This window comes from Equus asinus, chromosome 7 (genome assembly GCF_041296235.1).
Source record: "Equus asinus isolate D_3611 breed Donkey chromosome 7, EquAss-T2T_v2, whole genome shotgun sequence".
Classification (NCBI taxonomy): domain Eukaryota; kingdom Metazoa; phylum Chordata; class Mammalia; order Perissodactyla; family Equidae; genus Equus; species Equus asinus.
In genome coordinates this window covers 99,547,369-99,573,469 of record NC_091796.1, presented here as the reverse complement: position 1 = coordinate 99,573,469, position 26,101 = coordinate 99,547,369, and the positions used below count along the sequence as shown (strand labels likewise).

General features: G+C 56.4%; 1 protein-coding gene across 2 annotated transcripts; it reads right to left on the bottom strand.

Annotated features, from left to right (window-relative positions):
- Positions 1 to 1,563: 1,563 nt before the first annotated feature.
- Positions 1,564 to 22,589, bottom strand: OTUB2 (OTU deubiquitinase, ubiquitin aldehyde binding 2). 2 transcript variants are annotated; one of them, XM_014832142.3, is made up of 6 exons: positions 22,378 to 22,589; positions 12,202 to 12,297; positions 10,737 to 10,855; positions 6,561 to 6,645; positions 5,793 to 5,987; positions 1,564 to 4,847 (listed from the first exon to the last, which is right to left on the bottom strand). In XM_014832142.3, the coding sequence occupies exons 1-6, from the start codon at positions 22,378 to 22,380 to the stop codon at positions 4,641 to 4,643; spliced, it is 705 nt and encodes a 234-aa protein (XP_014687628.1). In that variant the 5' UTR covers positions 22,381 to 22,589; the 3' UTR covers positions 1,564 to 4,640. The 2 variants fall into 2 exon arrangements, with proteins under 2 accessions (XP_014687628.1, XP_070370331.1); XM_070514230.1 differs by lacking the exon at positions 22,378 to 22,589 and adding an exon at positions 22,052 to 22,318.
- Positions 22,590 to 26,101: the final 3,512 nt, after the last annotated feature.

The window sequence follows — 26,101 nt, the reverse complement described above, 5'->3', positions numbered from 1 at the left end:
CACACAGCAGAACCTGACAGCTCCTTAGCTCTTTACCACTTGTTCACAGCTCGTCTTGTTTGAGCCGCCCTGCGAAGTGGGCAGGGAAGGGGTTGCCATCCCGAGTTCCAAGAGAACACAAGCTTTCTTAACATCACAGAACTGCTTGTGAAGAAGCCAGTGACAGCATGCTGAGTCTGGCGTGGGAGGCACTTGGGATCTGGCCCTAGCCAATTTCCCCTGCCTCGGCTCTCCTCTCCTCTCCGTGTGACAGAACTGCTTGCTGCTCACAGTCCCACATGCCCCTTCTCTCGTCCTCAGCCTTTCCACAAGCTTTTCCCTGGGCCCGATTGCCTTTTCCTGTCCTTGAGCACTGCTACATTTTCTTTCTCTGGGTCTTTGAACCCCCAGGAGGGCCAAGTGTTCCTCCGGTGGGCTCTCATAGTACCGGTACCTACCCTCTTCACAGCACTTGCCACACTGTGTCATCTTTGCTGAGTCTGTGAGCAGAGGCTGCTTTATTAGCCCTTGCAGCCCTTGGGCTTAAGTCAGGGCATGGTATAAGTATGTGCTGAGGGAACCAATGACCTGGTGCCACCCCAGCTTTCTCTGGGTTGGTCTGGGTCAGTAGCCACAATTGTCACAATCATGGGAGAAGCACAGATTTCTGCACAGCTAAGTCTAGGCTTTTAAACAGGTGTTCCTTTGGCCTCACGGTTGGCAAGGTAGGTGGGATGGCAGCAGTATTCCCTCAGCCCCTCTGGGTAACTGCAATAGGATAGTTGGCCTAAACCCAGATTCAGGTATCACTGAGTGTTGACCAAGTCCCAGGCACTGTTAGACACTTTTATTATTTCATTTCCATGAAGGCCCTGAGACATGTCTTAGTACCCTTTTTTATAGTTGAGAAAGTGACACTGAGAGGTTAAGACTTGTTGAGGATCACACAAAGCCAAGTCGCAGAGCTGGCATTAGAATCCTGGGTATTTCCTTGTGGGCTCAGGGTAAGTTCAGAAAACTGCTTTGGTCTTAAAGACAGCAGTGTTGCCAAGGAAGGTCACCCCAGTGTCACTGATGACCTGGAAAGGAGAATGCAAAAGAAAACAGCCCTAGTCTGTGAGGTCAGCTCCTGAGTGACAGCTGTCAGAGGATGGCAGGGGGACTCTCCATTTTCCAAATGATGCAGTGGAGGTTTAAGCAGGCTCAAGATCCCTTAGCAGCCGCAAGAGGCATGAGGTCTCATGTCACAAGCCAAACAGGCAACCCTGATGTCGGCTGACACCCTGCCCTTGCCCTCTTTTCTTGGTGGGGTGATGTGTTATGAGGGTAGGTTTTAAAAGACAAGGCCAGCCTCGCAGGCGCTTCTGCTCTCTGACCTGATGAGGTAAAGCTCTGGTGAGGCCTGGTTCTTTTGGCACCTCCAGCCCAAGGGCAGCACTTCCTGAGTGTCTGGATCTTCTACTAAACAAGGAGCCCCCCACTTCCCCCACTAAGCCACCCACTCACACACATAAGCCCCATGTGACAGTAGTGTTGATCTTCAGTGCATGCAAGATACCAAATACTAAGAAGCCAGGACAGAAGTTGCTATGGAAGCAATTTTAATGCTAGGAAAATGTTTTCACCAACTGTCCAGGGAAGCTGTAGGGCCTGGCCCACCTCCCACAGGACCTGGGGCCCCTGGGCAACCACTCGCTGAGCCATAGACCCCACGCCCATTTCTGCTCAGTGTGGGAATGTGTTTGGTTCTTAGACTTGTCCAATGGTTCCCAAACTTCTGTTTGGGAAGCCACAGCGCCACTGCCAAGGTGGCATGTTCCCCATCTTGCAGTGTTCTGCAGCTCCCCACTGGGCAGGGTGTGGGGAGCATCCCATTTCTGAGCACTCACTGTGTGTCAGGTCTCGCAGTTGTTTTCACACACACAGTCTCGTTCCACTTTAACCCATAATCCCACGATGGCTGGGTATTGTCTCCATTTCACTAAACGGCAATTGGGGCTCAGAGAGAGAAAGTGATTTGGTCAAGGTAACATAGCTACTAAGTGACAAAGTTGAGATTCGAACCCAGTTTGGCTCCAGAGCCCCTTTGTGCTTAAAATAGAGCTTAGTCAAAAGTAAGGACAGTTTGCTCTTTTTGTTGCTAAATATTCCCATTGATTTATCAAGTTTCTTTGGGAAAGAAAGTAACAAATGTGCAGTTACAAAGACAAACTCTCAAAGCAATTTTCCCTCTAGCTTCTGGTCTGGAAAAAGATGGCTTCGTGGGGTGCGGGGCGGAGAATCATCCAGGCGGTGTGACTCCAGGAAGACCAGCTGCAATGGATGAGCCAGGTGTCTTCCACACACGGCGGGATGTTAACACATTCCTTCACGTTTCACTGATCCTGCCACTCCTTCTTCTCATAGTGCTTTTCCTTGGAGACCAGAATTTGGCCAATGGTTTTGTGAAAAGGGAAAGCAGAGGGTGAGACCATGACAGGAACTTGGCCTGCCTCTGTGGGGCATCCTGATGCTAAACTGAGGGGACCTCTCCTCGGAAAGGGTCCCCTGGGAGCCCAGCAGGCTCTCAGGCCTGGAAGCACAGCATAGGCACTTTTGAGAGGGGTTTCTCCAGCCAGTCTGCCAGAGAGAAAGCGCTGCTTTTGTAAACGCCACACAAGCCACAGATGCAGACAGGTGGCGGCCAGTGCTGCTTATGCTGTGCTAGAGAGCGGGGCCAGAGGCCCAGGACCTATCTCACAAGCCCTCATTGCACCCAAGGGCTTAGCCCGGCGCCGTGTGTTCATGCCTTTCAGTTTGGAAATAGAGGATGTGACAGTCACAAATCATGTAACACGCTCCCCCCACACTTCCAGTGTATTTGTCACCACCCTAGCACTCCTACCCTGAGCAGGGACACTGCACCAATTCAGAGATCAGGGTCAGGTTTACATTCCTCTGGAAAAGTGACATAATCACTTAGCTTGAGCCCTTGGGTCCAAGTGCCAGCTGAGGGCAGTGTGGGAACCCAGGTTCCTGCCTGGAACTAAAGCACCCTGATGTCTGTCTTCACAAAGGCAGAGAATGACGGAAATCTGACGTTTGTGTGCCAGGACTCGGAGCAGTCTGCACCCCGGCCTCCCCAGGCCAGTCTGGCTGTCGCCAGACTCGCATTGCAGCACCAGCAGATGCTAAGAAGTCCCTGCAGAATGGGACCTGTGATGAGAAGAAGGCCTTCAATTAAGGAAGTACCCCAAAGGGCAATTCCTCGCCGCTGCCTTCTCCTTTTCCTCCCGCAGAGGAAGAGAGCTCGCTAGCAGCACTCTGGCCCAACCAGGGCTCTGAGGTCCTGAGAGTGAAGAGGTTATTAAGGGGCACATCCAGCTGGACGCACGAGGAAGCTGCCAGCCAGGGCTCTTGCTCCCAGGCATTTCCACGAGGGAGCTCTCCCCACTGCCAATTTCCTCGGTTTGTCTCTGTTCTTTCCCACCTAACCTCTCGCCAGCCCATAAACCGAGCAGAAGGGGAAAGAAGCCAAAAACAGCCAGGCAAAACCTGTCTGCTTTGCTCAGCTGGAGTCTGGCTGCATGTGCCCTGTCTCCACCTGGCTGGTATCTAGATTCTACTTTCAGGATACGCTGGGGATGGTGAGACAGCTTCCTGGTCCCAGACTCTAGTCCTACTCGAGCCTCTGTTCAGGTGGGGCTGGCAGCAGAACCCTGAAGGCCTGCCCTCCAAAAGGAGACAGGCCTGGCCCTGAGAGAGGTAGAGGGGCCCAACAACTTGAGCTTCACGCCGAAGGCTGAAGGCCCCTTTCTAGACTTTGGCATAAGAGTCTCTTTTTACTCAAGTTAGGGATAAGAAAACACTCCCATCATGAATGTTGGGAACCACACTGAAGCCCTCATTCCAGTAGGTCTCAGCTGTCCAGGGCTTCAGGCAGCACGCACCCATGTCCAATCCACCAGCTGACTGGACTTGGTCTTTTTTTTTTGAGAAAGATTAGCCCTGAGCTAACTACTGCCAATCCTCCTCTTTTTGCTGAGGAAGGCTGGCCCTGAGCTAACATCCATGCCCATCTTCCTCTACTTCATATGTGGGACGCCTACCACAGCATGGTTTGCCAAGCGGTGCTGCGTCTGCACCCAGGATCCCAACCCGTGAACCCTGGGCCGCCGAAGCAGAACATATGCACTTAACCGCTGCGCCACCGGGCCGGCCCCAGGACTTGGTCCTTTTTTACAGAACTGGTACATCACTTAAGACAGCTGACCTTGAGCCTCTCCTCCCCTAGAGAGAGGCACCGCCCTGGTGAAAAGAAACCAGAGGACCTCATCTTTACACAATAGAGTGTCAACACTGGCAGGAACCTCCTCCGGATGAAGCAACAGGGCCAGACAGGAGAGGTGACCTAAAGTCACAGAACTGGGAGCAGCACCAGGGCTCCTGGCTTCCTGGCCCCGAGTCAGAAAGCATTTGATCCTCCAGGAAAATAAATACTAAAATATCACGAAGATACCACAGTCCGTAATGGGTAGGCCTCATTCCCGGTGACTTTGCCCAAAAGGCTGTACATTTTTTCAACTACAGTCTAAATCGCTTAAAAAATTGAAAAGCCGGAATGTTCCATTCACAATGCAGTCCCGTTAGGTGACAGGTTCCACTGCATGGCCTAAAATTAATCAACGTTTATCGGCTGCATAAAGGATGTTGTAGTGGGATGTTTTATAGAGCAGGTAAACGGAAGGGATGGCAGCCTCAGGGAACACGTGGTGGTTCAGGGCCGTGTCCATCTCGTCCACGTACTCCACCTGCAGCGCGATGTTCAGGGCCTGAGACAGGGCCGTGATCTGGATGTGGTCACACTCCATGGCCATGGGCTCCACCTCCTGCAAAGGCCAAAGTGAAAACCCAAACCCAGTTTAGGAAGGAGGCCTGGCAGAGGACAAGTGAGAAGGCCAACCCCGGCTTTCAGGGTCCCGAGTCACAGTCTCTGCGCTGGGAAATAATCCTCACAACAACCCACAACACAGGAGGGAGGGAGGTGTGGTGAGGAGGGAGCAGCTGGAAATCGCGAGGACCACCAGGCTTGAATCGAGATCTTTTTGATTCAGATCCTCTAGTCGTATGGAAGAAGAGGACACTACTTGGAGGAGTCTGGAAGCGGGGCAGGACTTGGGCTTCCTAACGCACACAATCTAAGACTCTCCGAACAGAAAGGGACTCCGTCACGAGGGACGTGAAGCTTCAGTGCTTACAGAGGGCCAGGCAAGGGAGGGGGAGGGAGGGAGTCGGATGCTGAAGAGACAGAGAGGGTGGCAGGCAGGCAAGTGTGTCCCACACAACTAGGGCAGCCGCCACTTAGCTGCTGCTGATTGTTGCCCTGCACGTATAAGGCCTGGGGAGCTGGATCTTCTGATTCTTCCAGAGAAATCCAGAAATTCATATGAAAATTGCCCAATATGTAAAAGTTGGCAGCTCTTTCAGGTAAATACCATACATCATAAACAAAACACATCTCAGGGCAGATGTCACTCCCGGGCTGCTAGTCACAATTCTGTAAACAGGCCAGTCCAAAGCCCTTATTTCTCAGATGGGAAATCTGAGGCCCAGAGAGGGAAAGTGACTTGCCCAAAGCCACACAGTTCAGGCAGCTCAAGTAGGATCTGTTTCTGGCTTGCTAATCTAGTGCTCTTTGAAATGCAAGTGCAGAGGTGACACCCAAGTCCCCTGGCTAGGGATGTTGGTGCTAAAGTCTCCTAAGGAGAGAGGGACAAGAGCAGAGCCCCGGACTGGGAGCCGGGTCACCAAAACCTAAGACCCTGAGGACCTACATGAGTGCAGAAGTCTTTGATGTCCATCTCCTCGTCGATGAAGTGTCGGAAGAAGTCTGCACGGTTCCTGATGAAGGCTGAGGTGAGCAGGCGCAAGAACTGCACGATCCGGTCCGAGGCGCTCTGGTCGTTGAACACCTTCAGCAGGCTGGACACCGAGCCGTCCTTCTCCACCAGCTCTACCACACTGTAAAACTGGACCCCGCCGGGTGGGCTCAGCCGGGGCAGGCCCCGCCCCTCCCTCCACGGGGCTCCCCCCACGCGCATTTTCACTTTGAAATCCTCAAATTAAGATACCAAAATCCATCAGTCTGACATCCCACCAAAGCTAAGGAACAGAGTCAGAAGTACTCTGCAATGAGCACCTCAGCCTGGAGGCCTGTCTAGGAAACAGCAGTTGGGCTCTCCCTCCATCACTGTCGTGGGTGGGATTCTTATTTACAGATTCAGAACTGAGAGTCCTCCAACCTCACCCCCTTCGCTAATGGGAGCCAGGGGAGTGGGGTGCAGAGGGAATGGGGTGAAGGAAGCTGGTGGAAGTTTCCAGCCTGAGAGCTACTGCCCCAGACGAGGCGCCTCCTCCCAGAGGGAGGGCAGGGCCCTGCGCTCCCTGCCCCCTCATGTCCCCACAAGCAGGAAGCAACTGGGAGGAGCACGAGGGGCATGAGAGCCAGAGGCTGTGAGGGGCTCCAGCCAGTGCTCCCTCCTGTCTGCCCTGCCAGCGTGGAAGGACCTGGTCCCTCAGCCATCGTGCCCAGGCCAACTCACAGCATTGAAGAAGTTTCGGAACTTGTGCTCCTCAAAGCCAGCAGCCAGGAGGTCATTTGGGGTCTGCAGCACGCGCTCTTTGAACCTAAAGGGAGGACACTGATGCTCACGGGGAAACATGGGGGTGCCACAGCGACCGCCAACTGTCACCCCGCTCTCACCCACACCTCAGAAGATGGATGTCACTAACAGGTGCCGGACTTTCCTACCTTACAAAGCACCGCCACCTGGACCACACATGACTTGTTCTGTCCTCCCCACTGTATGCAGTTCTGGCAGGCAGGCGTTACACCCATCTCACAGATGCGGAAATTGGGGTAATCACCACCCACTCCCAGACACGTGGATCCTGCCTTTCAAAGGTCTCTTGACTCTGACCCTCCTTCCTGTCCCCATGGTTCCTGCCGTATCATCACCATCTCTGGCCTGGGCCATGCCTGGCCTTCCCTGGTTTCTGGGCCCTTCTCCACAGGGACCTTGGAGTGACCAGCTCCTCGGCACAGACGTCCAGGGAGGGCCCCGGCTGAGCTCCAAGCTTATCCCCGGTCCAGTCACACAGCCCCTCCCACCCCACAGCCACTCCATGCATTGGCACCTGCAGTCCCGCAGCCGGGGAGCCTCTGCTCAGCGGCGTGCTGGTGCCAGTGTGTACCGCTCACGAGAGCCCACGGTCAAATTCTCAAGGACTTTGCCAGCCAGGTGTTAAACACAGCCATTATTTAAAAAACAAGTTATGTGACTCTACAACTAAATAAATTCTACTAAGAAACAAACAAAATTAATATTTAAACCTCCTCATTACCTGCTTTACATGATCCACGCTGGGAGGTTATCTGTGTCTAGCGCGTGTGGATGGTGGAAACACGACTTGGACTGTACGTGTGTGTTGCGTGTCTCCTCCCAACCCCCTGCTCAGTGACCCCAGGGTGGCAGCGTGAAGTCAGTCACGATGGGAGTATTTATACCACAGGAATCGCTAACACCGCAAACCAGGCCTGCCCGCCCCACGGCCGTCAAACCTTGGCTGGCGCTGGCCGCCCTTGAAGACCTGGTCGGACAGCCCTTGCTTGGTCAGTGCCGGATCGTCCCTCTCTGCTCCCACCGCAGGCCCCCTAATGGCACGGCCCCGTTCTCGGGCCTGTCCTGGTACTCTTGGGGGGATGGCGAGGAGCCCCACCCAGCCCCTGGCCGCAGGATACAATATAGCAGCAGAGACGAGACACAGACCAAGTGACTGTGGTCCACGGACAGGGGGACACATCCCACACAAGTGGACAGGCTCTGGGGGACCAGCTGGCACAGGCAGAACTGCAGCCCCTCCCCTGGAAAGGGAGAGCAGACCGCAAGGACACAGGACGGGGTTCTCACAAGGGACTAACTAAGGCACAAGAGAGGCCTGCGGCTTAGGGCCCTTGCTGTGGGAGACGGGGTGGGCAGGGGTGTATGGAGTGGAAACATCTCCTAAACCAGAGGGTGGGGTGTTTTTTGCTGAAAGGCAATCTGCCCTCGGCCTGGCCACATCTAAGTCTGATCTGGCTGGGGCACGTGTGGGGACGAGCACTGCGCTGGGAGTCACAGCCCCGCTGTTAATTTGCTTTCCGGCTTTGGGCCACAGGCTCCCTTCTGTGCATGTGTGATGGTAGCGCGCCTCCACGGGCATGCTGTGAGAGTCCCCTCTGCTCACGTTGTCCCTGCCAGGCTGCGATGTGCACAGCTCTGTCCCCGGCTCTCCTGCCCCGACCCCTCCTCCCCAGCCACCCGCCCTGAACCTCACTCCTCTCCAGCGCTCACCCCACTGTGCCAGGCACTGGGGACACGGAAGAGTGGCCCACAGGCCCAGTCTGAGTGGGACTCGCACCCCCATGAGGCGAGGAGGGGAAGGTGGACAGCCCGGGACGTGGAGCGCAGGCTCTCGGCTGCACACAAGCTTCAGTGGGACCTTGGGCAAGTCATCTGACGTTACTGAGGCCCAGTTTACTCCGCCTCGTCCATCCCGCACCCACTGGGCCCCCGCTCGGACGGCTCACAGACAGTTCGGACTTAGCACGGCCAAAGTGGAGCTCCTGTGGCTGCCCCACCTCCCTCTGCGGCAGCGGCTTCTCCACGCCGACACCTCTCAGGCCGACACCTGGCCGTCGTCCCTGACGCCTCTCTCCACTCACGCTCCTGCCCGCGCACCGCCCCTGAGTGTGCGCAATCCCGTCAACGCCACCTCCACACGTGTCTGGACTACGAGCCTGCCCTCTACCTGCTCACGCCACCATGGCCATCTCTCCTCTGGGCCTCTCCCACAGCGCGGCCCCGCTGCTCCCTCCTGGGCTGTCCTGCACGCAGCAGCCAGCAGGTCAAGCCCCTCGCTCCACTCAGACCCTCTGTGGCTCCATCTCATTCAGGCTGAAATTCGAGGTCCTTAAAAAGGCCCATGAGGCCCTACGTGACCTGCCCCCTTACCTCTCCAACCCCTACTTAAAACTGCCACCCCCGACCCCTGGCCAGCCTGGTTTTCTCCCACAACACATCAAGTGCTGTTCATATTACTGTCCACCTTCTCCCACCGGGATGCAGGCTCCCCAGGCAGGAGTCTCGTCTCTCTCCTTCACTGCTGCATCCCCAGGGCCTACAATGGGGCCTGTGTGTGGCACCGGGTTGGGTGATGACCGCAGGGAGGGACGGAGGGTAGGGATGAAGGATGACAGAGCATGCAGGGCTGGTACAGAGACACAGGGCCCACGCTTTGCCAGCATCACCTTGCTGAGTCCTTACAACAACCCTCTCGGCTATGTGAAATTATCCACCTTCCACAGATGTGGAAACAGGCTCAGAGAGGTCCGGTCACTTCCCTAAGGTCACACAGCAAGTAAGCAAGAGAGTGAGGTCTGACCTCAAAGCCCAGGGCCTCTGTGCAGCACAACTCTGGGGCCAGGGGGTGGGGAAGCCCCCCACACCGTACTGCCTCCACCCCCACAGGGCTGAGGGAGGAGGGGGAGGAGAGCGACTTGAGATGCTGACTGTCTGTCAAAAGGGGCTCTGCCAGTTTGTCATTCAAGAAATGACACGAACGGCTCGTTCACAATAAGGAACAGGCTTCATTCCCACCCTCTTTGAGGGAGTCTAACTTTGAGCAGATGACGGCCTGAGTCCAGCGGTTCTCAATCAAGGCTGACTTCGTTTAAAGAGACACTTAGCAATGTCTGGAGACATTTTTGATTGTCATGACTTGGGGAGGGGGCTGCTACGGGCATCTAGCGGGTGGAGGCCAGGGATGCTGCTAAACACCTACAGTGCACAGGACAGCGCCCCAGCGAGAGTGATGCAGCCCAGAGTGTCAGCAGTGCTGCTGTTGAGAAATCCACCTCAGAAAAGGGTTTCTGGCACCAGGGTCCACGGATCAACCCCAAGTGCTCCGTGACCCATGGCCACTCTGCACCATTCTTGGAGTGTGTGTCGGGGGGTGTCTCTGATGAGGAAGCCCGTGGCCTTCATCAAATCCTCTCTGGGCTGTGAGACCCCCAAGGTTAAGAAGCAGGTCTCTTAGCTCCTTGCTACTCCAAGTGTGGTCTGAGGCCCAGCACAGTGGGGCATGTCCTGGGAGCTTGTGCGAAAGGCAGAATCTCAGGCCCCGCCTAGCCCTACTGAGTCAGAATCCATCTTCACAAGACCCCGGGTGGTTTGTACAACTGGTGAGGTGTGAGAAGCCCTGAACGAAGCCAAAACATGAAGGTCCGACGGAGGACTGCTACTGCTGGACGAGACCTTCTCCAGCACCGACCTTGAGACCCAGGCCTGACCTGCAGACCCCTGGCTCCTCACGCTGGAGACCAAGGTGGGCTGAAATAGCTGAGAACGCTGGGGCAGAGCATCTTTGTCTGATTTTTTTGGAGGGGGTCTTCACCAATGCACCCAGTGGGGCCTGCCCAGGCTAACTCAGACCAGGGGCCTGCAACACCTGCAAGGGCACCCGTTCCACCCCCAGCCCCTTGGCTGCCCCCAACTCCACCACAGCGGGCAGCCGGGCATCCCCCCACAGCAACAATGCTGCCACGCAGCTCCCCCACGCACCCCAGGTTAAGGAGGCTGTGCCAAGGAAAGACCCTCAGGGAGAGTCAGGGCCCCCGGAACACAGAGAACACAGCCTCAGAGGCAGGGAGCACCCCGCGTCCCCTTGACCCCACTCACTTCAGGATCTCTCTGCTCTTCCCCAGCAGAGACTCCAGGTAGGAATAGCCCAGGGCCCGGTAGAAGCAGTTGCCATCCCCCTTGGTCTTGCGGATGGCCACGAACCTTTTGCTGAGTTCCTGTGGGGAGAGAAGGAAACGCGGATGTCTGTGACAGCAACGCCTACTCCGTGCGCTGTGTCCTGTCAGGGCCGGCCCACCTCCCCCAGGGAACACCTGCTCCCTCCTCTCAGACTGCAGCCCCTTCACAGGCTCCCGACTCTCATTCATCCCATGAATATAAAACTACGCTGAGTGTGACCTGGGTGTCAGGCATCAGTGGTAATGGGGCCATGGCCCTGCCCTCAGGCAGCCTACAGTCTAGGGGGAAGATGGACAATTAGGTGACGGGGGGACGGGGAAGCTGGGTGCCGTGGAGCAGAAGTCCAGGCAGGCTCCCTGGAGGCACAGTGCTGAGAGGACAAGCTGTGTGCATGGCTGGGTGGTGTGGCAGTGACAGGGGGTACTGGGTAGACGGCCAGGAGGCTGCAGAGTCGCAAGAAGGGCCTCCTCTCGCATCACTAGGCAGGCTGGCCAGTCCTTCAGATCTTCCTCAAGAGGCGCAGCCCTCCCCTCACGGGCCCCTCAGCTTGGCTCCCTGCTGTCGATTTCCCTCCCAAATGGCCTGGAGTCCCCTCTGTTGCCTCATGGGGTTACAGCCAGGGTTCTGACAGCAGAGCGTGGTTTTCAAGGGGTCAGGAGGCCCTGCTCCCACCACAGCAGTGAGAAGGATCACAGCTGAGGGGGCCCAGCTGAGGCGGGCTGGCAGGAAGGGACGTACTCCTCAGAAACCCTGTTCTCGTCCCAGGAGGGCTCTGGGGACACGAGAGTCCAGTGCTGCCCAGCCCTGGCTCCCACCTGGGAAGTGCTCACTGCAGCTTGGGGAGACAGACAGACCCGCCACGGTGTGGAGAGGGGCAGAGGGTGCTGCCCGGGAGATGGGGAGTGCCCGGCTGCTGCCCACCCTCTGTCCCCTGCACCCTGTCGCTTTCCCTCAGAGCGATGCCCCAGCAGAGCCGTTACAGATGCGTCTAGGAGATCCGGCTGCACACTGCAACTCCCGGCCGGTCCCCGCCCGCGCTGCAGGGCTGTGGGCCTGCCATTTCATCGCTGGGCCTTGGTTTCCTCAGATGCAAAATGTGGGTAAAAAAGTACCGACCTCACAATGCTGCAATGCGGTCTCGGTGAGTAAATAAACCCTCTAGATAGTGCCTAGCATTAAAAAAAATAGCCATTTTCTTTTTGCAACTAAAGGATTTCTTGCTAAGGTAAATGCCCAACACCAAAACATCCAGGGAGCTCTTCCACTTGCCCAGGAACCTGCTCCAAGCTCTAAGCCTTTCTTTGTTTTCCAAGTGGCTCCTCCTTCTCTGCTCCCAGCTCCAGCCCGTCTAATCGAGGATCCTCTCCCCCCGGCCCGGCCTCACCTGGATTTTCCTCTGGTAAATCCTGTTCTCAGGATGATCCCGGAGAATTGAGAGAATGTCACATTTTTCTGATATTAGGTTGAACGATGTTTCACTCTGCAAGAGAAAGCAACGCTGTGACAATTTCAAAAGCAACCGAGGGGTTTCACCAAGTAGAAAGCCTCTGAACTGCTCGTTACGGGACACAGGGACTGTTTCCTCCCCGAGAGGCACGTGTGAGGAGGTCACCAGCGTCCTGGGCGCCAGGCCCCCCATGCAGGCAGGCAGGGCCGGCCCGTCATGTAGCGGTGTCAGCTTGTAACTTCCGAAGAGCTTCGTTTTACAGAACATCTCTCTACCTGAGTGAACCTCTGCTGGAGCACAGTGTGTCCCCTTGTCTCCTTCCGTCCTTCCTGACTCACTCACCATTCCTTCTTTTACGATCCAACGATTCCTGAACATCCAGCCCATGCCACACACTGTGGTACTTGCTGGAAATACAGAGGCAACTGCCCCCCAGCAAGGCTCACAGTCTGGGGGGAAACAGTAACGACACGGGGTCACAGAAGAGGCCACACTGTGTGGAACATGGAGGGAGGTCCCCTACAGCGGTCGGGGGGTGCCAGGGGGAGGCTTCCTGGGCAGAGATCACGGAGCAGGTGGAGGAGGGTGACACCTCTGTGCGCCACCTACCGGTGGAAGTTCACACTGCAGCTCAGCCCAGAGTGGAGGTCAGCCCGGCCCAGAGAGAGGGGCCGCCCCCCAACCGCGAGTCAGGGCCTTGGAGCGCTGAACGGGGTTCACCTGGCAGGGAGGAGGCGGTGGCGGAGGAAGGCCCAGGGCCCACCTCTGCTCTAACAGCCAGCTCCCCGCCACCTTGTCTCTGCCCTGTGCTCTTCCTGCCCAGACTCAGGGCTCAGACAAGCGGGAGATGCACCCCTGCCTCCAACCAGCTCTGATTTCAGCACAAAAATAACGTAAGAGAAATTGGTGTTAAAGCCCCGTGTAGTTTACAGTGAAAAGAAGTGGCCCTGGGAGCTGCACACAACCCAAGGAGACAGATTGTGTGCGATGGTAACTGGGGTTTTCATACGTGGAAATCTAGTTTTCCACGAGTTTCCTGCCATCAATTGGGCAGAGTTGTCCCCAGAGCTCGCCACTGTCACTTTATGCCCCTGACCACAGGGCCTCTCCCAGGTGGCCTCTCAGCCTCTGCACTGGCAAGATGATGACCTCGACCCAGTGCCATGGTGCTCACAGAGCAGCCTTTGATGTTACAAGCCTCCTTCCAATCAGAGAAACGTGTCTGGATTTTTCATGATTAGATTTGTCCAAAGCTCAGCACCGGAAGCAGAGTGCTGGGCCACGGGGTCATCCAATGAGGCGAAAGTGACTCCACGTCGCACAGGCTCCAAACTTCTGTCTGACAACGAGCTTCTCTGGCCCCGATTCCCACATCCAGGACAGAGGAGACATGCTGTGACTGGGAAGGGGCATTTCTGGGGGGTCTGGAGGCTCCCACCCATCAGTCTCCAAAGCCACACAGGCCTCCCTTGGTGCAGGACAGCTCGTATAACCATTTGAGACCTTCCGTTCACCTGTCTGATTCCCCTGGGCCCATCACAGGGCCTGCAACAAAGCAGGAGATGAGATGTTTGTTAAGTGAGTGAATAAAAACCACCTCCTCCATGAAGCTTCCCTGGTTGCCCTACCCCATCTGAATCAGGCATGGGCTCTCTCTTGAACTCACACTTTACTCCTTTTCTCCCCGTCTGGTGGCCACAAACATGCCCTTCCTGGATTTGGGGGCTCAGGGCAACTTCCCAGAGGAAAGCCCAGGAGTGGAGAAGGATGAATTTGTTGTTCCAAAGAAGAATAGAAGGAAAAGTCTTTCCAAAAGAGGGAACAGAGCATGCAAATGCTTGGGGGTGGGGGAAGGGATGCCAGGTTCTGCTTCTGGAAGCTTTCATCCTGTACCCACCCTTCTTCCTTTGCAAAATTAAGTCAGCCTCAGGTTCCTTCCTCACTTCTGCTCTGACACCACAGCAGCAGCTGGCAGAACAGTGGGAAACCATCAGGAGGAATCAAACAACCATTCTGGGGCAGATGCTGTGGGCTGCTTTCCCCTCAGCCACCACCCAGGTCTTCCCCACTTAAGGAGTCCCTACTGTACTCTGGGCAACACGATGTAAAATGCCTGGGTTAAGTCACGACAATCCGAACCTCTTCGTCCATGATTTTTCCAGCCTCCCTTGCAGCTACGGCAGCCACCTGACCGGCACTGGACAACCAGATCCGTGAAAAGTCCGCTGGGGGCTCCTGAGAAGGTTTTTGGTTTTGGATAAAAGTAACAGAGACAGCATGTCCTATTCCTTCTCCCCCCTTCCTACCTTTAATGCAGATGCAATGTCTACATCACTGCAGCCATCCTGTGACTATGAGGTTGAAAGCCAAAACAATGAAGATAGTTGATGATCTGCTGCTACCCTAAGCCCAAGATGTATGAAATAACAACAGGTGTCATTAATGCCCACCTACCACGTGCCAAGCTCCGGACAGAGGCATACATAGCCCCATTATCTCACTTAATCTTCACTAACAATTATACTCATTCTACTGACAAGCTCAGGTCCCTTGTGCCAGGAAGTGACTTCATGCTAGTCTGTCTGACTCTGAAGCCTCCGGAAATTCTACCAAGCCAAGCTTCTAGGCAGACAGGGCCCAGAGGCCAGGAGCTCTCGAGAGCCCAAGGCTGCTGGACCTCAGAGGAACGCTGTGTGCAGGGCAGTCTCAGGCCTTCTCACCAGCAGGCCGGGTCCCAACCTCCCAGCCCTGCGGCTCCCCCAGCCAGCAGACAGCACGGCTCCCACCTGGCTCGGGTCCTCAGTGCCCACAGTGGCGTCCCCCAGTCTGAGAGACGTTTCTAGGACATGTCCGGACATGGTGTTGGAAGACATCAGTGACATCCAGAGGGCAAGTCACTGTCTGTTCCATTGCCCTCAGGCCTTCTAACCATGCCAAGGAGAGGGCCGGCTTCACACACCTGACTCCTTTGCACTTCGAGGAGTGAGCGGGCCTGACTTGGAGCCTCAAAGTCTTCCATTTTCATTTGCATTTTTAACTTCAAATTCTGATCTATTCTAAATCATGGAAGGTTGACATTATTGGCAGAATAATGTCAATAAGGTACAAGGGCTGGTGTACGGTTAATTTTGCACTCATACTGTGTGCTAATAAAGCAAATATCCGCGGGACCCCACCCGCTTCAGAATTAAAGACCCCCTCTCTGCCTTGAGGGGGAGGCAAGATGACGAACAGGTAACCATTTAAAACAGCAGGCGTGCCCGCTCTGCAACATCTTTCCACGCGTCCACGCACGGTCTCATCGCCTCCTGAAGTCCCGTCACCTCCCTCACTAACAGAAGTCTTGTTTTCACAGACAGCCGACTTAAAACGACAGCTCGGGGCTTCTTCAGCCACGGACTGAAAAGTGGTACAACTGTGTTTACTGCTGCTTCGGCTTGGATGGCCCCGACCAACAAAATGGGGCGGCGGGGGCGCCAAGAGAAGGGCAGAAAGTCAGTTACATTTAATCAGCCAGTTTCTGAGAGGATGGCAATGGGGGAGCGGAAAGGAGGCTAAGGAATTCATCCTAAATGTGTAGAGAAAAGTTCTTTAGTGTAGAAAGACCACCGACGGTCACAGGAAGAATTCTCAAGGCGGATCAGGAAGGGAGATGTGCCGCCTGCCAGCCTGTCTCGGTTCTCCACGTGCCCCAGGAATATAAACTTCAGTATAAATATTCAAATATTCAGTAGCAGTTCAGGGGCCTGAGCTGCTGAGGGTGGTTCACGGGACCCAGGGCCAGCACTGCACCCCCCACGGCCCCCCACCCCTCCTAGAGGAAGTCCCCACGGGATGGCTTTCAACGTGCATCTTCTTTTTTAATTGTGGTAAAATACACATATCAAAATATACCATCTTAACGGTTCGAAGTGTACAGTTTGTGGTACAAAGTGCATTCGCATCGTTGTGCAACCATCACCACCACCCATCCCAGAACTTTTTCATCATCCCCAACCAGAACTCTACCCAGCAGACACTAACTCCCCACTTCCCCTCCCCCCGCCCGGGGCAACCTCGCTTCCACTTTCAGTCTCTACGAATCTGTCCATCCTGGGACCGCACGTAAGTGGAAAACTGTCTTTCTAAAACTACAGAGTTGTTTTATAGTGGCATGTGTTTTAAATGTGCACACGTCATTCTATAGATATTGAGACTTTTTTTCTTCACTTTCCTCAATTCTGTTTAAGATCTACCCCTCCTGACAAATGGCTCCTGGTGGGCTTGCTCCAGCGCCAGGTGATGGAGCCTTGGGTTGGCTCCAGCGCCCCCTCGTGGTCCCAGGGGTGTTTACGGGGCGCCTGGGAGGCAGGTGGGTTTCTCCTTTGGCGCCGTCACGTCCCTGCCTGCCCGCCTCCAGAATAACCCTGGGCTGCCCAGGTGGTCCCCGAGCGCCTCCCTTCCAGCAGGGCCCCGGCCACAGCCCTGGGAAAAAACAGAGTCCCCAGCTCCAGGGAGAACCTGGGCTCAGCCTCAGTTTACTGGCCCATAAATCAGGAACGATGCTCTGGGTTTGACCATGGCAACAAACCAACTAACTGGCAGTTTGTTGTTTAAATTATGGCTGAAAATTTCCAGGATGTTATGGGGAAAGGACAGACAGGCCACATCTGACAATGTCCTGTTAGCCCCAATCAGGCCACCTGACAGGACTTTAGCCTCTAATCGCCAGTTTGCAAATAGATACTAATTAATTAAGAAGGCAGGTAGCGCCTCTGCTTGCAAACAGCGTCAGCAGGTCAGGTCAGGAACGTATTTCCAAGTGAGAAAAGGACATTTCTTCCATCACTGCTCTTCCTCAGCAGCCCTGGAACTGGCCGGAGGCACTCACGCCAGCTTGGGGTGCAGAGCAGGTCTGAGGCTTCGCTGGGAGCCTGGACCAGCTGAAAGCCAGGTCGGCCCAGCCCTCCACTGGGTCCCAATCGACAGGTCCAGCCACCCTGGTTCGCAGCCCTGAGCGAGGTCCCCAAGCAGAGCCGGGAGAGGTCCCACGCCAGGGCAAGGCAGGAGCTCCCACCCAACAGCTGCTGTGCCCCCCGCCCATGGGGACCCCCCCCCCGTGCCAGCAGCGTGCAAGGATCTCCAGGCACCCCCAGGAGACAGTGGGGTGGGGGTGACAAGGGGCTGCAGGATGGCAAGGGGCCAAGCCGGAAGGAGTGGGTTCTGGTGGCTCAGTCCCGCAGGCCCTCATAGCCTGCCCCATCTCACGCCAGGGTACCCCAAGCAAGATCCCTGCCTCTCCGTGAGCTCCTGGGGGCCCCCTCCTGAACAGAGACAGCTCACATCTGAATCCAGCCTCTCTGGGCTTTCATGAGAGGGGAAATAATAGAAGAATGACGCTCCACAAGGACAGGGCCCCTTGTCACTTCTGTGCACAGGTGTACCCCAAGTGCCTGGAACAGCAGCGGGCGCCCAGCAGGCGCTCAGTGATCGCCCGTTGAAAGAATGAAGCTGTCTTTGCTGGGCATTTACTGTGGGCCAGGGGCTGCGGATTATCTCATTTAAGCCTCGCAATATGACTGCTTTACAAATGGAAACAGGCACAGAGAGGTCAAGCCATTGGCCCGAGGTCACACGGTGAGGCAATCTCAGGTGGGGACTTGGACCCTGGGTCACCCAGCACATCAAAGGTATTCTGCATCCTCTCACTCTCCCTGAAGCGAATCCACCTGGCCCTCGCATGTGCCCTACTGTCCCTTCCTGATGACTCCTCAACAGCTCAGGCCTCTACCTGCAAAGCCCACATCAACATACTATTAGGTACATCCGTGCACATCCACTCACCTGGGCTTTGAGGTGCCTACCGGCCTCTCATGGGCCCACCCTGGGCCCCAGCGGGCAATCCTGCCCTCGGCCGGCCTGACCTCCCTCTGAGGCTGCTCCACCAGCAGGGCTGACCCGGCTGAGTCCGCCTCAGGCCCGGCCCCGCAGAACCAACGACTCACCTTGTGGCCTGACTCCTCCGCAGGAGAGGCCAGAGCCCCCAGGCTCACCCACCAGCAGGGCAGGGCTCGGACCCCGGGCAACCTACCCCTCAGAAGGTCCTCGTCACCTCCAGAGGTCCCCGGGGCTCCAGCCCGTGCCTTGCCTGCCTGGGGCTGAGGTCCCCATAGTGGGCTGTGGCAGGGGCTGGAAGGAAACGCCCTCTTCAATGTCTGCATTAGGGCTGATGTATAATATATGAACATAGAGAAGGACCAGAAACTTCTATTGATGAGTGATGGAAAACGTTTGGAGGCTAAAGACTTAGGGGAGACCCAGTGCCCTGAATCGTTCCCTATTGTTCCTGTAACAAACTCAGTGGCTTAAAACAACACAGGTTCATTATGGTGCGTTTCTCGAGGCTCCGGGGGAGAACCCCTCTCTGTATCTTTTTCGGTTTCTAGAAGCCACCTGCCTTCCTCGGCTCATGATCCCTTCCTGCCATTGCCACGTCTCCTCCTCCTCTGACCCTCCCGTCTCCCCCTTACAAGGACCCTCGCGATCACATCAGTGGGCCCACCCGGGGAATCTCCCTTCTCACGATCCCAAACTTCGTCACAGCTGCGAAGTCCCTGCTGCCCAGGGAGGTCCCCTAGTCACAGGTTCTGGGGAGGAGGACGTGGACATCTTTGGGGCCATCACTCAGCCTGTCACCCACAGGCCCCCTCTCTGCTGTTCACTCAGGAAACAGGGACGACCCTGCATCTGGGCCCCCAGCCCGCTTGGGTCACAGTTGTTGGCTGGCCTGGCGGAGACCGTGAACGCAGACGCCGGCCCCCCATCTGACGCCTGGACTCACATGATGTCCTCCTAATGGACCTGAGATCTGTCTCCGGCCCTGACCTCTCCCTGGTGCTTCGGCCGCAAACAGCCAGCAGCCACCGGGATGTCTGACCAGCATCCCCGAATTACGCCCCAGCTGCTCTTGTGCTCCACCTGCCTCCCCTTGCAGGGGTCCCAAGCTCTGCAAAATGCCCCTTTATCCAGCCAGAGCTCACGCCAAAGACCCTGGAGTCCTCTTCCACTCCCCTCCTCCCCATCAGCTCTGCTCCTGGGTCCAGGCCTGAGCCACCACATCTGCCCCCGGGGAGGCTGCAACGGTGTCTGCCCAATTCACCTCCTACCTTCCACTCCTGCCCCCCATCCCCACCGTCGTTCTCAGCAGCCAGCGCAGGCTGGTACCATGTAAACCAGACCAGGACACCCCCTCCCTCAGTTCCCTCCAGCGGCTTCCCTCACTTAAGAAAAGACTACACCTTTTGATGACAGCCTCCCAGGTCCTAGGCATCCAGCCTTGCTCACCTCACTCTCCCTGAGCTCCTGCCACAACGACCCTCTCTGTGTTCCTCCAACAAAACACACCCTTTCTACCTCAGGGCCTTTGCACATGCTATTCCTGCTGCCTGGAATGCTCCTCTGCCTCTTCACATGACTCAGGTGATGCCACCTCCTCAGAGAAGCCTTCCCTGACCACACTGTCAAAAGCTGCCCCTTCCCCCCTCCCCCCACTGCCTTGACTTGTTTTCTTTCTCCAGTGCATTCTCTGACAGGTAGGTTCACTCCTTGACTCGAATTCTTTCTGTCTCCCTCCGCTAGAATGTCAACTGCATGAGGACAGGGACTTTGCCTGCCTGTCACGACCAGCTCCCCAGTGCCTGGCACACAGCAATGCTCCAAAAATGCATCCTGAGTGGATGAGTGGACAAATGGATGAGCCAGCTCAGACTCCAGACCACCACCGGCAGCCCTGTGTCTGCCCCGTCACCCTGCATTGCCCCATCACCCTGTGCCAGCTGCATCACCAGAGAGATCATCCAAGCCAACCATGTCTTACTTGTCAAAAATGTGTTATGGTTCCCCCACTGGCAGAATAAAACCTGAACCCCACAGCACAGCACGTGAAGCACTTCACAGCACATTCTGACCTCACCTGCTTTTCTAGACTCACCTCCTCCCTCCCCTGAGCTCCCTGCACCCACACAGATGCTCTCCTTTCCCAGAATATCCCCTTCTTAACCACGTTTCCAGGGCTTTAAGCATGCTGTCCCACCCTGCCTGGAATGTACCCTTCCCCAGATCCTTCCTGAACACTCCTATATATCCTTCAACACCCCATTTAAAAGGCCCCCTTGTGAAGCCTTCCTGACACTGTGCACACCCTCAGAGTGCACCCGCTCTCTGCTGTGACCCCAAAGCCCTTGGTCAGACCTCTTAGGCCATGAGCAGCAGCTCAGGAATTGCTTGTGTCCAGCTCTGTCTTGACCACAGGCAGTGAGCTCCCAAGAGAGGGCAGGCTCCTTGTCTCTCTCACACAGCCCCAGCCTCCCCATGATTCCCGGGCAGACATCCTGTTTAGCGGGTTAACCACCCCATCCCCCTCCAAGGCACCCAAGCCCCCTGTGGCGGGATGAGGGCTTGGCACTTTGACCCCCACCTGCCCTCTAACTTCCAGTCTTGTAGAGTCCAGGGCAGACGGGAAGGTGGAGTCAGAGGCCTCACTGGGCAGCACAGAGGCCAGAAGTTCAGGTCCCAGACCCCAGCGCCCCTGCCCTGCTCTTAGCTACCCAGCAGTGGCGGGAGGCATGCCAGCCACCGGCTCAGGGTGGCTACACCCATTATTAGCCCAGCTCCTGCCACTCCTAGTGGGCGATGCAGGAACACCTGGGCCGCCTTCCAGGAGCAGCAGAGCCAGGTAAACCCTCGGGCACCAGGACGTGGCAGGAAGCTGGAGCTTCCAGATGCCCCGGAGGCCCGCAGCCCCGCCCCAGCAGCAGGCTGGTTTGTCCAGGACAGTCCAGCCAGATGACGGGCTGCCCACGCCGCCCTCAAAACAGGCCAGGCCATGACCAAGCTTTGACCCACGCCGCAGGCCAGCAGCACCCTGCCGTGGTGACCCATTTCCCTGCCCAGACATGGAGGGAGGAGGCCAAAGGCGAAGAACCAGGCACCTGTGCACATCCATTTGCAGGGCTCTCATCACAGGAAAAGCTGTGGCTGATGACCTGGGCCCAGCACTCCACACGCATCACCTCCAGTGGTCCTCACAGCAGCCCACTGTGCAGACGTGCAGAACAGTGCTGGGAGGGGAGGGACCAGCCGAAGCCTCCTGCCTTTCCATGGGGTGAGGGGGAGATATGAACTTGGGGCCGTGCGACCACAGCCAGGACACCAGCCCTTACACCCTATAGGGCAGGGGACTCAGGGGGGCAGGGTTTCAGGGGGTCACCACTGCACAGTTCCCTGCAGACTGCCTGACCCACGCCCCCCACACCCAACCCAGAAGGTGGACTGATGACCACAAAGAGCACTGGACTAGGAGTCCAGAGGCTTGGGTTCAAGTCACAAGTCCACCACAATCAGTGCCAGTCACTTCTCTGCCTGGGCCTCAGTTTCCCCACCTGCCCAAGCCCAGGGTTTGGCCTGGCTCAGGGGGTCTCTGGGGCCCTTTCTGCTCAGACAGGACTCCGAATCGGGGCTTGTTGTAGCCTTTGCTTTGCCTGGACCCCTCATTCATGTGCCTCCCAACTTGAGACAGCCTCTCCAAGCGGCACCTAACTCCAAACGCCTTCTGTGGACGCGAGGGACGGAGAGAATGGCCAGCCACCCGGGCGCCCCCAGGTCCACTCGTGGGACTGGGGGCTGGGTCTCTCTGACGGCTGAGCCGTCGGGTAGGTGGGGCCGTGAGCTGCCGACTGGGAGGCTACTAACAAAGAGGGGGCGACCCTAAGCCCCGGAGCCTCCCTGTCCCCGCTCCCGGCGAGCCTACCTCGCGCCGTCGGGGCGGCACCCTCGGGGACACCTGGGACGAGCGCGCCGGGGGCGGGGGGCCGGGCTGGGTCCTCTGCGCTGGGCGTCCTCGGGGGACGGCGGCGCGCGTCCCGGGCCCTGCAGGGCCTTCCGAGGAAAGACCGAGGCCCCCCCAGTCCGTCTGGACTTGGCGCTCGCGGGGGTGCGAACGCCGCGGGTCCCTCGCTGGGGGCTGAGCCTCGCGCCGGACCCCCGTCCTGCGAGCGCACATGCGCCCCGGCGGCGACCCCGCCCACCGCCTGCCCCTTCCCTCTCCCCCTTCCTCCTCCCCCCACGACCACTGACCATAGTGACCGTCGGGCCAGGTCCCGCCCCAGCGAGGAGCGATCCGGTGCGGGAGGGCGCCACGGGAGCCACGGGCTGGCGCCGCCGTTGAGTTGGGCGGCGGGGGCCTCGAGGGCGTGGGGGCGAGCGCAGAATACACCCGACCGCTCCGCAAACCAGAGGCTAGACCTCCACTGTGTCCCAGCAAGACACACGCCCCGCGATTGACGTCTGAAGCGGACAATCAGAAGCCGGGGCGCAGGACGTCACAGAAAGTGGGTGGGACTTCACGTGCCGTCAGCCTATGCTTTAGGGTCCATTTGACAGGGTACCGCCCCCCTTTAAAGTCACAGAAAGCCTTTAACTAGCAAAGGAGTTAGCCCAACCCAGAAAGACAGGTCTTCATTTGTAAAGGCTGAAGGGCTTTTGACCAAAACTGCAAATTGAGGTCTTCTGAAAGATTAGCTGGCCCTCATTAATTCCTAAACAAGGTCACATAAGTAGCTTGCTCAAGATCAGAGGACAGGCACTTAGGGATACACGTGTCCAATAACATTGTTACCCGCCTGCCCTGGTATAGCTTCTAAATAATGTTTCACCCCCATCCGACTCATGAATCAGTAGGTTGCCAGCTACCCAATTAATGTTTGTTGAATGAATGAATTTCCAGGATCGTTGATACCGTGCCTCTGGAATTGTACGCCTATATATGAGGCACAGAGGGTGAACCAGGTCTGGTGACTCAGCCTGCATACAAGCTCATTATTACTGGCATCAAAAAGAGGAACATGTATCATTCGAAGATTCATTCACCAGCCCTTGACTCCTGGAGAAGGGGCTTCGGGTGGGGGAGGGTTCGTGGGGAAGCGGCTGCCATACATTGCACACGCCCGTTTAACAATTTTAAGCAATTCTCCACCCGACTCACACTCCCCCGCCCCAAGCGCCAGGCTAGGCTCTTGGGAAGCCCAACATCTGTGTCTTCCAACTGCGTATCCTTTTCTAGGTGGGGAGTGTGGGGTCAGTCGAGGTAATAACAATAATTACTCATTTTTACTGAGCACTTACTGTATACCTATCGCGCACTGTCCTAAACTCTCAGCCTATGTTACCTGACCTAATTTTCTTACCTAATTCTAATTTTACCAACTAGTTTATGGGGATAGGTCCTATTATCCCTGTTTTTCAGATGAAGAAACTGAGGCACAGGCAAATTAAGCTACTTGCCCAAATTCACACAGCACACGGTGGGGTCAGAGCTGGTTCTGAATTCACTCTGCTGAGGAACCATGTGCGTGATTGCTTGGCCATGTAGCCCCACGGCCCTGTTTACTTTCTGGGGGGTTTCTGCTCTTTATTTTTTCACAGGCGCGGAAGCCAGAGAACAGACAGGAGCAGCCCAGGGCTTCTCAGCTAGGAAGTAGCCCAGCAGGTCAGGGTCCCTGGACCTCTGACTCCCCATCCAGTGCTCATTCCCGGCCATGGGAGGCTTTACTCAGTGGAGGAACGACGCAGCCAGGGGCGCTCCATGGGGTGTGGCGAGGAGTCTTTGCCGAGCAGAGGAGGGAAGGGCCTGCCGGTCTCAGGCTTAGTCCTGGCGAGCCCACATCCGAAGCATCTGGGGCCTTGAGGAGGAGGACCCTGAGCAAACTGAGGTTCCTAGCAGCTGTCGTGCTGGGCTGTAATAACCCCTGAGCCCGGGCCCCCTCTTCTTCCCTCCCCAGGCCACGGCAGCTCCAACCTGAGCCAGCACTGGCATGTCGAAGGAGCACTGGACTGGAGTTCGCAGGGAGCCCTGGGCCCCAGGCTGGCTCTAGACTCTGCCACTCACTGCTGTGTGGCCTCAGGTGATTTCCAGGCCCTCTCTGGGTCTCTGATTCCTCACTCAATGAGAAGGTTGGACAATCTGGACGTTAAAAAAAAGACAGTTTAAAAATATTTTTAGTAGTGAAGGCTTTAAAGAAAAACACAATCTTACCCAGAATCTAGTATAATCTCTGTAGTCTGTAACTAATCAGGCTTCTTCTCGAGCTCTCCAGATGCTGGTTAGACGAGAGGAAAGTTCACAGAAAGTCCAGCTGGTATTCAGGCTGGGTCCAGTTGAAAATGGAAACAGTCCCTTGAGGGGCCACCCCTACCCCGGCTGGAGGTACACACGTTCTGTCCAGAATGAACAGGCTCCCCTCTTCCTGCACTGCTTCCACCTGGTGTCCAGGTGTCCAAGTGGAGGGGCCGGGGCACGGCTGCTGTGGCCTCACAGGTTCGGAGAAGAGTGGCTTGTCTCCAGCAGAGGACCTGGGCACCTGGGTGCTGGACACCCCCAGCTCGGTGGCCCATGTGACTCATGGTCTGGCCTTTCTCAGGCTGGTCAGACCCAGACCACTCCTACCCCACTCTCTACAATGTGGCCCTGGCCCACCTTTCTTGCCCTCCCCCTCCCTCACTTCCCCATGTACTCAATACAGGAGCCTAAGAGGGTGGCTTCAAGTGCCAGAACCTTCTCATGCTTTCCCACTGTAAGCCTTTGCTCCCCCTGGAATGCCCGTTTCATAGGCTCTACCTGTCACATCCCACCCATCCTTCATATTCTGGCTCCCCTTCCGTGAAGTCTTCCCAGATTGCTGGGCTGGTCGTGAATGCCTCTGAATTTCCATTATGCTATGTTCATCCTTCTATGGTGCTGATCCCTTGAGACTGTCATTTGGAGGAGGTGGCAGGGCATGGTAATTACAAATGTGGCCAATGGCATCGAGTATAGTCACGCCAGGATTCCCACGGCATCGCTCCTTGAGCAAGCCATCCCTCTCTGAGCCTCCGGTTCCTCGTCTGTAAAGTGGGGGTATTCATACTCACTTCAAAGGGTGGTCTGCAAGACGAAATGAGATGATGATGAAAGGCACCTGACACTGTATTGGTATCCTGCAAGTGCCCGGTACACTTGTGCTTTGCATGGTGGTCACTGGGGCCCGAGTGTTGTCCATTCCTCCCTGCAACTGACTGAACCTAAAGGGGACAGGGATTTGCACGTGGCAGGGAGGAACCCCAAGGAGGTTTGCGTGTGCGTGCCTGAAAGGGGGTCGTCTGCCCTCTCCCTAGATCAATAACAGAAGCTCCGACGGAAGGATCTCAGGCAGCCATGCCCATGCGGGCAGGAGCAGTTTTAATGGCGCCCCTTTTCCTGCCTCTCTTTACATGGGCTGTCCCATGCACCTCCGTGCAGGATGTCAACACCGTCCTCCTGGCTGGCCCCACCCCCTCGCATCAGAGCCTGCAGCCTTGAGCTGGAAAACTTGTTGAAATACAAATTCATGTGTTGTTTCACTGCTAGGGAAGATCAGAAGAAGTCAGAGTGAGAGCTCCGGTACCTCCCCCCCAGCACCTCCCCCACCCCCCACCCCCAGGGAGCAGAGCTGTGGGCCTGCCCTTGAGTCAATGCTGCACTGGCTCCCACCCTAGGGGCAAAGTCCAGAAAGAGGCTTTTATTTTTGAGAAAAGATCTTTCCAGAAAGAACAATGGAACTTGGGAGGTTGCAGAACGGGGAGGTGAATCTGGCTGAATAGGGAGAACTTTCTGGAATGGGGAACGGGTGGAAGCAAGTGTCCCAGAGCAGGTGGCACTCCTAGCATTCCTCCTCACTCAAACGTCACCTTTTGGACATGAGAGGAAGGGCCTGTCCTGTCCAAGGGAATCAGGACCCTGGCCTGGCTGGCCAAGACCCCTTTTGTCCCTCCCTTCAAGGCTCCA

Excerpts from the sequence above, each read along its gene's own strand:
- OTUB2 (XM_070514230.1), bottom strand. The coding sequence starts at position 22,303 with ATGTGCGCTCGCAGGACGGGGGTCCGGCGCGAGGCTCAGCCCCCAGCG. Across the intron at positions 5,988-6,560 it reads TCCGAAACTTCTTCAATGCT|TTTTACAGTGTGGTAGAGCT; the intron begins GTGAGTTGGCCT and ends GGCGGGGTCCAG. Across the intron at positions 4,848-5,792 it reads TCAAAGACTTCTGCACTCAT|GAGGTGGAGCCCATGGCCAT; the intron begins GTAGGTCCTCAG and ends TGGCCTTTGCAG.